Raw genomic sequence first — 17,099 nt, forward strand, 5'->3', positions numbered from 1 at the left:
GACTGAACAGTCCGAACGATCGACCTGGCGAGCCACACGGCGTGTCGACCAGCCTGCGGTTTTCATGCCGATAATTAGGACCCTCTCAAACTGGCTTCACTCATGTTTGTGACCCGTCCAGTGCACGCCGTTTAGCCGTTTCAGGGTTAAAATTCATTCTGAATATATTGTTAAAAATAAAAGGTCAAACACTGCCTTCCTTTGTGGTAAACAACACACTTTCACTATCAAAACAATTTTAAGCTGACAGATTTTGAAACTTTGTGAAGTGGGACACATGTGTTGCACGAATCTAACTATACGCATGTTTGCATGTGAACCTAGAATTTTCAGACATAATTTTTTTATGTTTGAATAATTTTATCAGGCAGGCAGTTTTGGAAAAAATATAACAAATTATTACCAAAACACATTTATTGTCCTCACGATGAAAAACATTCACAAACAATTCACACACGTTTTCAACATCACATTTTAAGATAACTTTTGACATATCATACACCAATGTTTTTTACATTGTGTGAAGTTCTCTGGGGCACATACGTCTCACTAGATAAAAATGAAGTACAAACCAGCGGCGTTGCTGAGGTGTGTAGTAATGTGATACATAAGAAAACACAGTTAGTTGCTTCAGACATTCTTAAAAAGGAGATGATAGTGAGACAAACGCACTGTGCCACTTACAAACCACACGGCGCCTCATTTGATCGCTCACAGCCTTCTACATATCCCTCCGTGGTCCGTAGTATTTTTCTCCAAGTTCCGAAAGCATCTCGCTAGATGCTAGCACTAGACAGGTATGAGATATAGACGTCCAAATGCACAAGACTGCATATTACTTTAGTGGGACATATCAAACACGAAAGGGTTAAGTAGGATCCCCTGCCCGATTGCAGCGCCACTGCAAGTTCAATGGGCATGCACATTGGCATCAAACTTGCATCATTTGCATATTGGTACTCATTGTACTTTCCTGAAATACTTGTAACTTTCTTCCCTCTTGGTGCGCTATCTTCATTGTTCCTGGTTGTGTGTCTGGTACGCCAAGAACGTAATTTCTTACAACCTTAAATGCAGTTAAACGTCATTTCTTTGCATTGGCCTATTATTTTAAACAATGTTATACACAATCGCATGTACACTTAACGCAGATGGAAAGTATTATATCATGACATATATGAAGTACCGACTTCCTGGAGATGTTCATTACGTTACGGGTATGAAATAATTAAACTTCCATCGCATTCGGAACTTATGTCTATCAGCAACATCAGTATGAGACGTGACCCCCACTGTTGCAAGATTCACTCTTGGCTGTGGTATAGAAGTAAACAGACTCCGAATATCATTCGAGGAATTTCCTGCCATGCCCGAAACACAGGTTGCGTCGTTTCACTAAGATTCCTGGATAGAGGCTGGGATGAAAGTATAAATCTTCCCATCGCGTCCCAGAGATGCTCTGCAGGTGACAGTTCAGTAGACGAGACAGGTCATTTAAGAATCTGTGCATTTCTCAAGGCGTTTGCAGTGTGGGTCTTGCATTATCTTGCTGGAATATGCCATTTAGTACCCTGGCCATGAAGGGTATAACTACAGAATTTACCATTCATACATATGGTGGGAGTCCGTCTTCCTGTCAACATTTACCATATCAGTTCTGGTATCATTATCCAATAGCTCTGCACACACTGATTCCAAGAACTGGAGCGATATGGGTCCCGAGCATCGCTGCTTCCTCTGATGTTTCACCAGGTCGTATACGGACACGTTGCCATCGTTCAGACCACCACAAACAAAAGCGAGACTCGTCGCTGTACAACTCGGGATGCCACTACGGCACGTTGAGTAAGAGAATTAGGGGGAGAGAGAGAGAGAGAGAGAGAGAGAGATGTACATGCGCTTATGATAAACCCTTTTCCTCAAAAACATCTCTCCTTCATACCTCCTCTGTGTTCAGGTCCCGTATTCGGTTCCCGTCTGGGCTGGGGATTTTCTCTGCCCAGGGACTGGGTGTTTGTGTTGTCATCATCATTTCACCACCATTCGTGAAAGTGGTTAGACTAGACTGTGCAAAGATTGGGAATTTTTACAGCCGTTTATGACCGCAGTTAGCGCCCCACAAACCAAAACATCATCATCATCATCGAGGAACTTACATTTAAGAAATAATTAAATTTCCAATTAGTTTGTTTATGCGGGATGCCAGTCGCTTATTATTAGCAGAACACGAGAAACTGTACAATTACATTCCACTTTAGAGTCACAAATAATTTCCATTCTTCGATAAGATAATGAACTGCGTATTTCCGTAATTACTATCACACTGTTCTCAACTACATATCCAAATAACCAGAAATTGCAACTAAAGGCTTAACTGATACCAACCGCAGCAGACAAAATGTCTGGCCTCCGATTCAGCCGAACCAGCTATGATCTTACAGGGAACCACTTCGCCCGCCATCCAATTTAGGCGTGATCCGAAGATCACCGAAGTGCTTCGACTGCCGTTTTGTGTAACTGTTGTTTATTGTTCTGCTGGTTATTAATACTTGTGAAGTAATAGAATGGTAGCACGCTATTGAGAAATTCTTTAATTTGAAATGCAAGTAAATACGCTGTTTAATTTGTCCAGTATTAATAACAGAAGATTATAATTTTGGCGCGCAGCTTCCGAATGCAGCAGCCAATCGCAGAGCAGGACCACAGTTTAGACGGTCTTTCTCAGAATACTCGTACCGACAAATCCTCTGTCGTCGGTACCTCACACCACATTACGTCATCTTGCCACTGTTGCCTTCTCAATTGCTCTAGGCAGAGCTTCTTGTACCTGAATACGATTGCTGCAGAGCCAGAAATAGTGCGCCACTCAATGTCCCGGATGATTGTGGCTCTGCACCGTGCTGTCCTCTGTTGTCTGCGGTATGATGTCAGCGGTAAACACACGTGAAAACGGAAGATCTCAAACCAGCTTCTAGTAATCTATTCCCGACGATTCATGGCGATACTGCCACTAAGCTCTGCCCAGATATCAACTGTTGTCATCCATCTGCCATCGCAGCCAGGCGAACATCCTACGATTTCCTCGTAATTTTTTCCTTCGCGGAGAACCTTTGCCTATGATGCTGCCCTGTCTTTAATGCTAATGATTCGACCTTCGTTAAAGTCCGAAAAATGACGATAAGTCGCGTGCACGTACTGTGACCGTGCTGTGTTGCAATTTCCACGTGAAAAGTTCCCGCACACCATTCTTCATCTTTAGCAATAGTTTTTTTCTGTACGGGATCGGTATAAGGATGCAATTTTATTCAGCGTATCCCGCACGCATGGAAGTATTGGAGTAACTGTTTGATACCCCTGGTCGAGATATTTGTGGTGTAAGACTTTCTTTTCTGTCATTGTAATATCCATCACAATCTACCGTTTTCTGTCAGTGTAATATCCATCACAATCTACCGAGCGAGGTGGCGCAGTGGCTAGCACACTGGACTCGCATTGGGGAGAACGACGGTTCAATCCCGCGTCCGGCCATCCTGATTTAGATTTTCCGTGATTTCCCTAAATCACTACAGGCAAATGTCGGGATGGTTCCTTTGAAAGGGCACGGCCGACTTCCTTCCCCGTCCTTCCCTAATCCGATGAGACCGATGACCTCGCTGTCTGGTCTCCGCCCCCAAACAACCCAACCCAATCGTCACAATCTCTACCTCTACCTCTACACTAGAGTTTATATATAAAAGATTGTAGTGAAGAGATTGTGACAAATATTACACTGACGGAAATGATATATACATATATGGCTTGTCTGATGTCTATGCAATGACTGACCACCTGTTCAAACACAGATATAATAATTAACAGTCGAATTTACTTGAGTGTAATCGGCATTTGCCGTGAGATGAATATTTATTCTCCTGTTCTTAATTTCAAGTTCTAATTAACATATATTACATGACATTTACTGTATGGAGAGGCGTTTCCAGTTGTCCATGTAGCAATAGAGTAGCAACGGACCACACTAGTCGATAAAATTATTCTTAATAGCAAAATCAGTCTGGTGCACGAACTCATACCTGTCCACCAGTAGGGAGCGCAAGACCAGACAAGGTCCCACGACGAAGGGCCTTCTCATCTCAGCTGCAGCGTCAGGTGTTTACTAGCTATCACCACTAGACGACGGTCATCTACCCTGCTACACCTCTCGACAGTCTTGTCTGCAAACCGATTCAATGCGCGTAATCTACACTGGTTGAAGAACGAAAGTAACTTTCGCATGATGTGTCACTGGCAAGTAACGGCTTGGACCATACATACAGAGAACTGATACAGTACAGTACAGAAGGTAAGTGAAGAAATAAGCAGTGACGCTTTTATTGAAACAGAATAATACCACTGAAGTCACCATGATTTATTATGGTCCCCTGGATATTATAAACAGCGAGACATGGTTCTTAATACTGCGATCACCACGGATGGCAGTGCATGTCCTGCAGTGTGCCACCATGGCGGCCTCAATGATGGTTCTTGTGGCTGGGCGTCCCATTGCTTTGCCAGCGCGGTTGCGACTACTGGATGGTCATTTGTGTACGTGGACGTGCTGCAACACGTCCCACGCGTATTCAGTGGGATTTACGTCGGGAGAAGGACGGGCACAATTCGATGCGGCCGCGCGTTGTTACCGATCAAAATGAAGACAGGGCCGAATGCACTACTGAAAAGACGCATACGGGGAAGGAGTGCAGTGTCAAAATGACGGTGACCTTGAGTGTACATCTACATATATATACACTCCGCTAGCCACCAATCGGTGTGTGGACATATATATATACACTCCGCTAGCCACCAATCGGTGTGTGGCGGAGGGCACAATTCGCGCCGAAGTCATATCCCCCCCCGTTCCACTCGCGGATCGCGCATGGGAACGACTGTCTGAACGCCTCAGTACGAGCTCTAATTTCCTTACCTTTGAATGGTGGTCATTGCGCGATTTGAAAGTTGGTGGTAATAATATGTGCTCTACATTCTCGGCGAAGATCAGATTTCGGACTTTAATAGAGCAGCCCCTTTCGTTTAGCGTGTCGTCTTTCTGCAAGTGTGTCCCACTTCAAACTATCTGTGAGATTTGTAACGCTCTCGCCACGGCTAAATGTACCAGTCGCGAATCTTGCCGCTCTTCTTTGGACCTTACTCTCACTTTTCTCTGTAATGTTGTATCACAATGTTTTTATAAAAGGAGATATATTCGTGGAAATCACTGACTTTGTATATAATTTCGAGAACTTTTCGCGACCTAATAAAATTTCCGATTATTAAAATAGTTTCGCCCAGCAGGTAATTGTTTATACGTTCTCAAGGATTTAGTTTTATATAATAATGCATCCATTCTCAACAAGTTCTGTGAATTACTCGACTATTGTAGTGTGGTAACTTAGTAAGTTCTTCACCATGGCAAACACTTACCGACGCTGAGATGGAAGTTATATGAATGCTTCTGATACGGAAGGTTCGATTTCAGAATGTGAGGATCAAGTGAGTAATAATTTTGAAAAGTGAGAATTGTGATCTCTCTCATCGTTTTGCCAGCAACACGCAAGCAATTTCTTCAAGAAATCATGCTATAGAGTGGCAGCTACCCACCTGGAATAGCACGGTGTGCAAAAAAATCTTTTGTGGCGTAAGAAAACGGACCGTAATATATTTCGGGCGTCAGTCTTACCATGAACATAGTAAAATATCACATGCTGTGATTCGATGGGAAATCATGTAGAGAAGGAAAGCAACATACTGACATCAAACTGTAGGATAAAATGAAGGACGCTTTGCGACAATCAAACTTTAGATGTTCCGATTCCGCAAATTAATGCAGGCAAAGGACCAGGAGCAACACCAGAAAGAAATAAACGTACGAGATTTCTGCTTGAACTCACCAGTGAACTAAAAGATCAGAATGTGATATGTGACGTCGTTACCTTTATGATTTGGAATAGCAGCTGCTAGAACAAGGAAGTTACGGTAATAGCATCTACACGGTAAAATAGTCCAGAACTCCCACCACAGCAAGCAACCAACCAACACGGAAGTTCTATGTTTGTCATCTTACTTCGCGAATGACACTGCTGTTATCGACTATATTACAAGAGAAAATAAAAAATGTCATGAGTATAATGCAACACCACGGCCAGTCAGCAAGAGAGATGACAAAAACAGGAAATGATCATGGGTACACCAGAACTAAAGAGCTTTTGACACAATATGCTAAAAAAGTATGTACTCTTGCGAAAAAAAGACATATCAGTAGTCAGTAATCATTTTCTAAAACATATTAGACATTTCTGCACCCGCGGTCATGTTTTGAGAACTTCAGTAGATCACAGTAGGTACGTAAACAAACGGACGTGAAGATGGAGAGTATTGTTAGAAGACATTTTTAAATCACCAAAAAAACAACACACTTTCCGGGAGCGGATGAATGACGAGGATTTTCAAGAATATCCTAAAACTTGAATATACTTTTGGTGTCTTAACAGTGTGCCACAGAAAAAAAAAACTTTAGACGAACTTATGTGGAAACTATAACAGACAGAAGAGCGTAGGGCTCCACGGCCAGTACCAGCTTGAATAAAATCATTTTGAATATTAAAGGCCATCTCATTACGAAAAACTGAAATATTACAAAGCTGACGTTTCGATTGACTTTTGGAGCGTTTTTCAGGGCGCCTGAGCTAAATAAATTTTGTCGTCGTGAAGGAACCACTTCAAGAATCGCCCGAAACGTTGTCTTTGCAATTAGTTTAATGTTTCGTAACTACGCGGCTTATTATGGGAAAGGGTTTTCTTCAAAATATAACACACCATTGAAAAGCCCACGTCATCTACTTGGGTGCAGACGGTAACCAATGAATAGTAATATTGTGTTGGAATTTTGTATACTGTATCTTTGCAACGGAATCTTTTTTCAGTATCCCACATTAAGATACGAACAGAAGTGTAACGTATATTACGAGACGTGTTTTTAAGTAAGAACCATTTTGAAATAAAATTAAAACAAGTAGACTTACTTGGCAATTTTATTTTTGCATGATATCCTATACTTTAAATTTTCTACCTAATTCCCACGAATATTAAAGTACTTACCGTATTGTACAACCAACGTTGAATACCATTTTTATAGAAATCTACCGCCTGAGCATAACTTTCGATAATTTAAACATTCTGTAACAATTGCATAAAGCCCACTTTTTATACTGGAAAAAACTCATCGTAAAGTGTCTATTTTCTCTGGAATGAAGACTCCAGTTCGTTCCTCATAATGCACATTTTTCTGTCATCTTTAAAAACTCTCACCCATTTCTGTACCATTACATCGCTCATACATGTCCACAAGTGTTCTTTATGCAGTTGTATCGAAAGTATAAATTATCGGAAGTTACGCTGAAGTGGTGGATATATACATATCGTTTCGCTCGCTAAGGATCACGTGGAGCCATTACTTAGCACTGGCTTTCTTATGTTCCCAAAACTTTCTCATCCTCTCTATCCAGGCCTGTCTTGCGAGCATGCGTTTTTAAAATTTCAAATTTCTTGCTGTTGGATTCTTCGGTATGAAACGTGTGTAATGTTTTTCTCCCTGTGTATAATCCGTGTAGTTGCCAGAGATCAATACCGATTTGTGTGAGGTCACTTTTTGTCTCTACCAGCCAACATACGAGGGCCGTTCAGAAAATAACCTCCGGTTGATTTAAAAAAATACACCAAGTTAAATAAAAATATTTTAATATATACATCTTACAACTACATCTTTGCACTATTTTTCTACATAGTCTCCATAGCGATTGAGGCACTTATCGTATCTCTTCACAAGCTTTGAAATTCCTTCTGCATAAAAATCACCCGCTTGTGCCTGGAGCCAGCCTTGACCGCATCTTTGAGCTCGTCGTCCGCTGTGACCCGAGCCATTTCTTCAAATGCATGAAGAGGTGATAATCACTTGGCGCCAGGTCTGGGCTGTAAGGTGGATGGTTGATAACGTCCCACTTGAAGGACTCAAGAAGGGCCGTTGTTCTGCGAGCAGAGTGAGGACGGGCGTTATCGTGCAAAAAAACGATACCGGAAGTCAGCATACCACGGCGTTTGTTCTGTATAGCCCGTCGTAACTTTTTTATTGTTTCACAGTACAGGTCTTGATTAATGGTCGTACCACGTTCCATGAATTCAACCAACAACACCCCTTTGGCATCCCAAAACACCGTTGCCATCAGTTTTCTGGCAGAAAAATCTTGCGAGGCTTTTCTTGGTTTGGTAGGCGAATTTGAATGTGCCCACATCTTTGATTGTTCTTTTGTCTCAGGGTTCACGTACTTAATCCAGGTTTCGTCACCGGTCACGATTCTGTTTAACAATTGTTCTCCTTCGTCCTCATAACGTGACAGAAAGTCTAATGCAGAGGCCATTCTTTGAGTTTTGTGGTGGTCGGTAAGAATTTTGGGCACCCATCGTGCACAGAACTTACGGTAACCCAATCTTGCTGTCACTATCTCGTACAAGAGAGTCTTAGAAATCTGTGGAAAACCAGTAGACAACTCGACATTGAGAAACGTCGATTTTCACGAACTTTTGCATCAACTGTCTGAACGAGTTCGTCAGTCACAAATGATGGTCTACCACTCCTCTCTACATCATGAACGTTTTCTCGTCCACTTTTAAATAAACGTACCCATTCACGGACAACTCCTTCACTCATAACTCTTGGTCCGTACAAGGCACAAAGCTCACGATGAATAGCTGCTGCAGAATATCCTTTGGCTGTAAAAACCTTATGACAGCACGCACTTCACATTTGGCGGGGTTTTCTATTGCAGCACACATTTCAAACTGCCACAAAAACTAAACTAGCGCAGGTACGACGTTCACTCGACCACGGCTTGATGCCGACTGACCTATTGAGTGCGTGAAAGCACAGATGGCGTCGCTACTGCCCCCACAACCCGCACTGTGACCAATCGGAGGTTACTTTCTGAACCGCCCTCGTATTTTGGATTGTCGGGTTCCGTTGATGATGGGGAAGATTTTGTTGGTCAAGCGAGAGTCGTCAATTCGTGCTATGTTGTCGATATTATTATTATTATTATTATTATTATTATTATTATTTAAACTTGTGTCCAGCTGTATACAGAGATTAATAATTCGCATTTTCGTAAATGAATTGTCAGGAATTTATTTTCCACTTTGTGCCCAGTTATGACAGATCTCATATTTCCCCAGCCAGTATACTGCTGAAATAAATTCGAACAGATCAGCAGGGTTAAAAATATTAAACTGGTCATACCTCACCTGAAAATCATCACTAACAAGGGGAGGCCGTCAATGGTGAAATTCAGATTCGATTCATACTGCGCATAATAAAAGCACATGGCCAGAGGTGTAATGTGGCAAAGCACCAAGATGCACTTCTCAGCCGTTGTCGAGAAAATCGACAGTTAAAAGAAACCGTTGCGGTGAAATACTCTCTACGATTAATAATCTTCTACAACGTCGTGGCGCAGCGGTAAGCACTCGGGTTCGTAATCCGAAGGTCGCCGGATCGAATCTCGCGCCGTGCAATTTTTTTATTATTAGTTTTTTGTAATTCAAATATATATATAATATTAATGAATTGCTTATGCATGTTGGTGAAGGCGGATCGCTCTCCAATTGTACCGCCTCCATTTTTACGTTTGTTTAACAGGGTGTACCAAAGCTCTCCCGTCCGCACTGATTTTCGATGATGTTATAAGTTGCGCTAGGGACCGCATCTACCTTCCTTCGGAGTTAGCAGGCAACTACGCTGTTATGCGGCGGCTCGTTTCGGCCCATTCAACATCTGTCCTTCAAGTGTAACGAGCGAGTAACGGAGTTTATATTTCATACCTACCACAGCATATTTGTGTTCGTGGGGTCTCTATTCTAATTCGAACGTTTGACTTACGCTATACGTATTCGTTTCGGAATATCGTTTCTACGTCTTCCGTTAACTATACGTGGTTAACATTATGAAGACAATTAATAACATTTGTGAAATACAACCTTGTTTGCGGAAAACATAATGATGTTCGAAGTCGCCAGTTTTTCCACGACAAACGACTTTCAATAACTTATTATATGCATAATTGTTGCAATGCCGGGAATTATATATATATATATATATATATATATATATATATATATATATATATATATATATATATATATACATTTGAATTACAAAAAACAAATACTAAAAAAAAAAAGCTGCATGGCGCGAGATTCGATCCGGCGACCTGTGGATAACGAACCAGAGCGCTTACCGCTGCGCCACGACGCTGTAGAAGATTATTAATCGTAGAGAGTATTTCACCGCAACGGTTTCTTTTAACTGTCGATTTTCTCGACAACGGCTGAGAAGTGCATCTTGGTGCTTTGCCACATGACACCTCTGGCCATGAGCTTTTATTATGCGCAGTATGAATCGAATCTGAATTTCGCAATTGGCGGCCTCCCCTTGTAAGTGTTAACAGAAGCTGAGAGACTAATTGCAGCATTGATTTGATGTGCTTCATTACAGAATGATTATAAGACCACTTGATACGGGTATCTTGATTCTTCTCAGATTACTTGCACATTAGAACTCCGTTGCTAAGAAGTTGTTCCACAACTTGTGCATTACCCCTTTCATCTAGTTGGTCTTTGAATGTTCAGTCTATCCTCTTGTTGTCCACTCACTCCATATAGCATCTCCAACACACCTATTTGTGCTTTGTCTCCTGCTTGTTATCCCATGTTTTACTGTTTCCAGTTTCCCCCCTTCTCTTCCTTTGAATTTTCTTCCTCTGAATTTCTGTGGCCATTTCTTTTTATTTTCTTAATTTTGCCCTAGTTGTTCTCTAGTCCGTGTTCTTCTCCTTCCCTTCCCTTTTGCCTACATGTCTCACTTACCCTATGTACACTCTTCTGCACTTACTCCTCCCATTGTCTACAGCTTGTCAACTGCAGCTCTGTCTCATCCACCCAGCACTTTCTCAGCTCCTCAAACAAAATCTTTTGTATCCCATGTGTATTTCAGTTCCATCCTATATTGCCGTTCGTCTCGTCCACCATAATATGAACGGGTTTCCTGTTCCAACTTTGCAAAATGGCTGAAAGATCAACTGTTTTTGACATCCAGTTACCTTTTCATGCATAACTGTGGATTTGTTTCAGGAATAAACCTCTTAAATGCTTTCATTTTTAATATTGCAAGGGCAGTGCTGTTAGCAGCTACTATGTCTTTGAGAAAGACAGTGTGTAACATTGTGAATGAGTTAGGAAATGAATGATACTATTATGTTTAATACTCCTCACATTTAAATGGCTAGTATGCTGTTGCATTAAACAAGTTTTCACTACTTCTACAGTTTAGAAGTCTGCATATTGACAGTATGGTGCAGAATAAACTTTTGAGGTGCTGAAAAAAACTAAGAATATATTGTCATGTTGTTTGAAGCCAATATAGGGGTGCTTACAATACTTGCGCTCCTAATCTCATATTTGCAGCTGACTGATTTAGCCTTTTCTATATTTGCTACAGCTGTTCCTTAAATAAAGTCCAGTGCCTTTCTTTCCCTCAAACTGAGCGAAATAACTGGAAATAAATGCCTTGTTCTTCATCACATGTTAAAAACATGCTGCAACTGTAGTTTGTTTGGCAGTTGTTTACATAATTGTACTTGGAAACTGATGTAGTTGGCAACAGCGAACTTGTAAGTCCTTTCTGTTGAACAAGTAAAATGGGGTTTTGGAAGTGTTATAGTGGTCCTTGTTGTCATCAGCACAGCTCTAAAAGAAGTTATGCTCATTATTGGATGGCAGGGCTTTCAGCAGTGTGCACATAAGCAATGTCAGCAGTGTTTCATTGCTTCCTCAGCTGTGTTCCTTCGATATTTCATTTCTGTCCTGTTTTGACAGCATTCTGATTATCTTGTTTTGTTATTTCAGAATGCAGGAAATTCTGCTTTTTGTTTGTACTGTCCCATAATTTACAAGATGAGTATAAAGGCAAAAAAAGATGGTAAAAGAATGAAAGATTGAGCTATTTATGGATAGTTCTACTAGTTTAACAAATTGTAGTAATGTAATGAACACACATGCTACTTGCTAAAGTCCCAAGGTCGTACTCTTTGTCAATGTTACATGTCTGCATTTGACAATTTAAATTAGTAGGTGTGGGGAGGTGGAGGCAAAGTTCATCTGATTTGTCTCTGCAAAATAGCAGAAGACACTAAAAAAGAGACCTAGAGCTTTAGAAATGGAGCACTTGAGAAGAGCATATAGAATTCCCCAATTTCACCTTCTAAGAAATGAATAAATAAGAGAAAGGATGCAGACTTATTATAGTATTGCAGATATAATAGAAGAAAGATAGCTAGGATAATCAGAGGAGGAGGAGGACGACAACATAAATTATGGTTAAGGGGATCCAAGAAGGGATGGGGAGAAGATAAATAGATTATGAAGAAGAATGATGACAGAGATGCGAAATGCAGCATCAGCTGTCGGACCCCCACAAGAGAGAAACTCAGTTATAGACCATATTGCAAAGGCAGCTATGGAAATGAACCCAGCATTCATTGCATAGTATTTGGGAAGAAATGAACACATTTGCTGTGGTTATACAGAATACAGGAAGAGGACAAATTGGAGTGGAAGATGTTGAAAGTGTTAAGAATGACTTTAAGAAATAAGGTTTGCTGTGGACCAGATGTTGGAAATGAGCTCTGTATACCCACTTTAAACTCTCCAACAGTTATTATGATGTCCTCTCTATGTTCACAGTCTCTGTATGCATGGAGATGTGATGTGCAAGTCTCTGCCACTGCTCAATCATAACCATAAAATCATAACTTAAGTCTTGTCTGGCCCAAGTGAACTATACCAATGCAGAAAGGAGAGCAAGCACATGAGTTTGCAAGTATAAATAAGATCTTGCAGCGTTGCTGTTACATTAGCAACCACTGGGTGTAGCGACTATTATATACCAGTATATTGACTGACTGGTAAGCAGTGATTAATGTTCTGTTTAAATCTTTGGAGTTCCCAGGTTGCTCTCTTAATTTTTTCTCCAGTGTTCCTTTTTTTAAAATTTAAGTCACTTTGTCCCTTTTCTGGTGCTGACTTCAGTCTCTGCCAGTGCTTACCATTTGCTAATTCTTTGTCTGCATGAGTTTCCATTGAAAATGTCTGATGGACTTATACGAGTCTTTTGTAAATGGTTTTGTCCTGGAGGATTCAGGGTGTGTGCATGCAGAGAGTCTGTATATGTGTATGTCTGGGATCTCCTTCCAAACCCCTGGATCAGTTTCAACCAAACTGACATTGAAACAGCCAGCCTCACAAGTGTCAACACAGTGAGGTTTATAACTTCCTATCTGCAATAGGAGTGGAGATGAAGGCAAAAAAGCTTTTTTTTTCCAGCACCTGGCGTGTAGGCTGCCCCTCATGACAGGTATATTGTGTGAGAACAGTATCAGTCTGCCAAATCAACCTTCTTTGTTGGGCAACCTACACGGCAGGGGCAACACATGGTTTTATGGGCACTACATGTAGGCTGCCATGCTTGGCAGGCATGTTGTGTTGGAGTAATATCTACCTGCTTGGCATGGTAGCCTGTACAACAGGGGCAAATATATTATTTTCAAGCTCTAATGCGTAGTCTGTCCTGCATGACAGATATGTTGTGGGAATTATCAGCCTGCTTTATTGACGTGTAATGCAGGGTACACATGCCAACGAGCATTGCTGGGGATAGGTTGTGATTGGTATGGTAGGGGATGAACAGAGTGAGGATAGGGGGGGGGGGGGAAGCGGACAGAGTGGAGGAGGAGGGGGGGGGGGGGAGAGATGCGTGAGGCTGGTGGAAGGTGCAGACGGATAATGGGCAGGTGAATAAGGAAGAGGGGAGGCAGAAATGGAAAGAGAGAGGGGGAGGAGGATACGGTCAGAGGAAGGAGGAGGAAGGAATGATCAGAGTTGGTGGGGGTGGAAGAAATGGATGAAGATGGGGAGAGGAGGAGATAAAGAGAGAGGGGGGCGGAGGAAGAGATAGATAGAGATAGAAGGATGAGGTGGATGGACAGAGGGAGGAAGAGGTACACATATAGAGGGGGAGGAAGAGTGTGCTCAGTATGTGTCAGACACATGCAGTTTGTCTAATGGTTTAAATACCCTGCTATCATAGTTAAAACTGACTGTGAGAAAGAAAACTAAACTACAGGTTTGCACAGCATAGCATTTTCTTCCTCACACTCACATTTAACTTATTTTAAAGAATGTGTATAGCCTATCTCCCTCTGAACGTTTATTAGGGCATTGTGTACAAATTTGGAATAAATTTGTCAATAACTTTTTGAGATTTTTGGTAGAAATGTCTTGTCATTATATAATAATGTGGATATCTTCTAATAACTTCAGTCATGCAGTTTAATTAGTTATGGGTCTTCCAGGGGAACTCTGAGGAAATGTACCACCGGGGGCTTTAAATATGAATAATATCTTGTGTATCTGCTACATATTGAAATTTGCAGTGCAGGGACTAACTTGTGCACTCTCATGCTCTAACTCAAGAAATGTGTGTAAGGAGTTTGATACAGCCGCCAAGCCACTTGACACAACAGGTGTACAGTAATGTGAGTAGCCTTGTTGGACCCTTCAAAAATGATGACTTAGCTCGCTCGTCCACTGTAAAAGTTAACGTACCACATCGAGAAGACATCTCTAACTGAAATGAAATGAAACAATTTCGAATTGTCACAGAACTTGAGACAGCAACCACGAAAGTAAAGTAAACCATTTTGAAGTTGATTCTTACACAGTGCGACCAGAGAACTTTGGTCATTGAGGACAGGGCTCTGAAATTTGTCATTTTATGACATGATGAGAGTGTGAGATGAAATTACATATAAAACTCTTCATATAATTATTATTTTACTTGATTGTTAAGTTTAGTAAATTTGTTGGCACACTCTTCTACAAGATATTAGGATATTTTCAGAGTTGCTTCAAGCTAGACACATTCCATTATTATTATTATTATTATTATTATTATTATTATGATCATTAAAAAAAGTAAAAGAAAAATATCTTACAAAAACTGGAAGTCATTACCATTCAAGCTGACTTAAGCCTTGCAGTATCAAGCAAATGAAGTAATGTGATAAAAATTTAATTACATGCAAACTGAGTTACCATAGTCAAACAATTAAAAATTTTTATGTATGAATAGGTTGGTCCTGCTGGCTCTGTTTAGGCATGCCTGTTGTCTGTTGATTCCAACTGATTTAAGCCTCACTTTGCTACTTCTGCTAACCTTTTATGTCCTCTCTTCCTTTCAGCTTTTATTGTAGATAAACTTTTGATAAGGAGTGCAAAAATTTCACATTTGCTTTTGAATGTTTCCTGAAGGTATCAGGTATTGACAGATGTGGTAGATGTTGTTGCTTTGCCTATTAATATTAATGTATTTGTTTGTATTTTATATTTGAACCGACATTTTATTTTAATTTTTGTCTTTTTAGCTCCGGAACCGACTGACTGTAAGGCTGATGCTATCAGTGATCCCCTATTCTTAAAGGCACTGGAAGGCTTTCTGTTGGTCCTGTCTGCAGATGGAGACATGATTTTCCTGTCAGATAACATTAATGAGTACCTTGGTATTCCTCAGGTATGTTGTGCTATATGTCAAATGTTACAAGGTAATGACCATATTCTGACCTATGATGTGTACTTGTACCGTTGAGTACCAATCACTATAAAATACATGAAAGAGGGTAGTTTGTAACGTATGATTTTAGCTGATATTGCTGCTGTTTTGTATACTATTGATTACATGTTTGTGAACATGCTGAAACAGTATAACCTATGCAATCATTATAGAGCTAAAAGCAAAATGTTTTTAATGTCTCCAGAAAAAGATCAATATCAAAGCATTTAATTGCATATATCAGTTTGCTGACAGAAAAATGTTTCTCATTGCAATCCAAATGGTAACTTAGTGAAATAATACCAGAAACTTACTGGAAAATGCTGTTCGTTTTATTTTGCTCTCTATTAATACATATGTTATGGTTATTCACAATGATATAGGTTTAACTGGGTGTAATTAAAACACTTTATAATAATATTTTTTCCAAAACTAATATATGGAAATATTATTTATCATAAAGTTTGAACTGCTTAGTTCCATTCAGAAATTTTAATTGACAGATGAGGTGAGCAATCCTTTGTTTCAGGAAATGTAATTCTGTATTGATAATACTCCTGCTGTCTAGAAACAAAGATCTCGTATTCTGGAAAGAAAAGAGGATATAGTTGGAGGAGGCCTTACATAGGGTGCATGCCACTTGGAACCATTGTGTGGAGGAGGAAAGTGAAGATTATAGTAAAGCCCATCTTTTATCTGTATCTGTGTTTTTCCTGATGAAAGATTGATCTACTCAACTCATGTCATTTATCATTTTTTCTCTGCTGAAGCTTTGACCATTCTCATATATTACTTTTAAAAAAAGGCCGCTCACATATCTGTGATTACATCTTTGGTGGTAAAGGACTCACAAATGAACTCTTGTTATTCTTGCTCCACTCTCTCACTCACTCACATATACCAAGTTTGGTTGAGATTGTTTCAAGCATTTCAGATTTATGCCTATACCAACAGTTCCGAACCACCACCACCACCCAGAAATGGGGATGCTAGCAGCGTTTTTCCACATAGTATTTTCTTTTCTAGACAGTAAGCCATTTATGTGCTATGTTTGGTTTATATTTTGTCATGCATGCCCGAGTTATGCATACTTGTCAAATCCACCCCTTCCTTACACTCATCACCATCCCTGGAAGTACTTGACCAGTCCTTCCACCCCACCCTTTCCCCATGTTTGAGGGTTAAATGCCATCGGGGCTTTCAGCAGTCAGTCCAGCAGCCATGAGAACTATAGACTTGATACTATAGCTATGTAGTCTGATTTCGATGAACGCCTTGTTGGTGATAAGCTTACTTGTTAGACAGTCATTTTGTTGTGCGTTTCTGCAGCTCAACATCTCTGCTACAATGGATG

The 17,099-nt window shown here is 40.5% G+C and overlaps 1 protein-coding gene across 3 annotated transcripts in view; it reads left to right on the top strand.

Moving 5' to 3' along the window:
• The window catches only part of LOC124786213 (protein similar), a 740,085-nt gene that overhangs the window by 421,878 nt on the left and 301,108 nt on the right, over positions 1-17,099 (top strand). For all 3 annotated transcript variants that reach the window (XM_047254246.1, XM_047254244.1, XM_047254245.1), the window contains exon 3: positions 15,561-15,706. In XM_047254246.1, coding sequence (XP_047110202.1) covers positions 15,561-15,706 — 146 coding nt within the window. The remainder of the gene's footprint in view (positions 1-15,560; positions 15,707-17,099) is intronic.

The sequence above is a fragment of the Schistocerca piceifrons genome, chromosome 1 (genome assembly GCF_021461385.2).
Source record: "Schistocerca piceifrons isolate TAMUIC-IGC-003096 chromosome 1, iqSchPice1.1, whole genome shotgun sequence".
NCBI lineage: Eukaryota > Metazoa > Arthropoda > Insecta > Orthoptera > Acrididae > Schistocerca > Schistocerca piceifrons.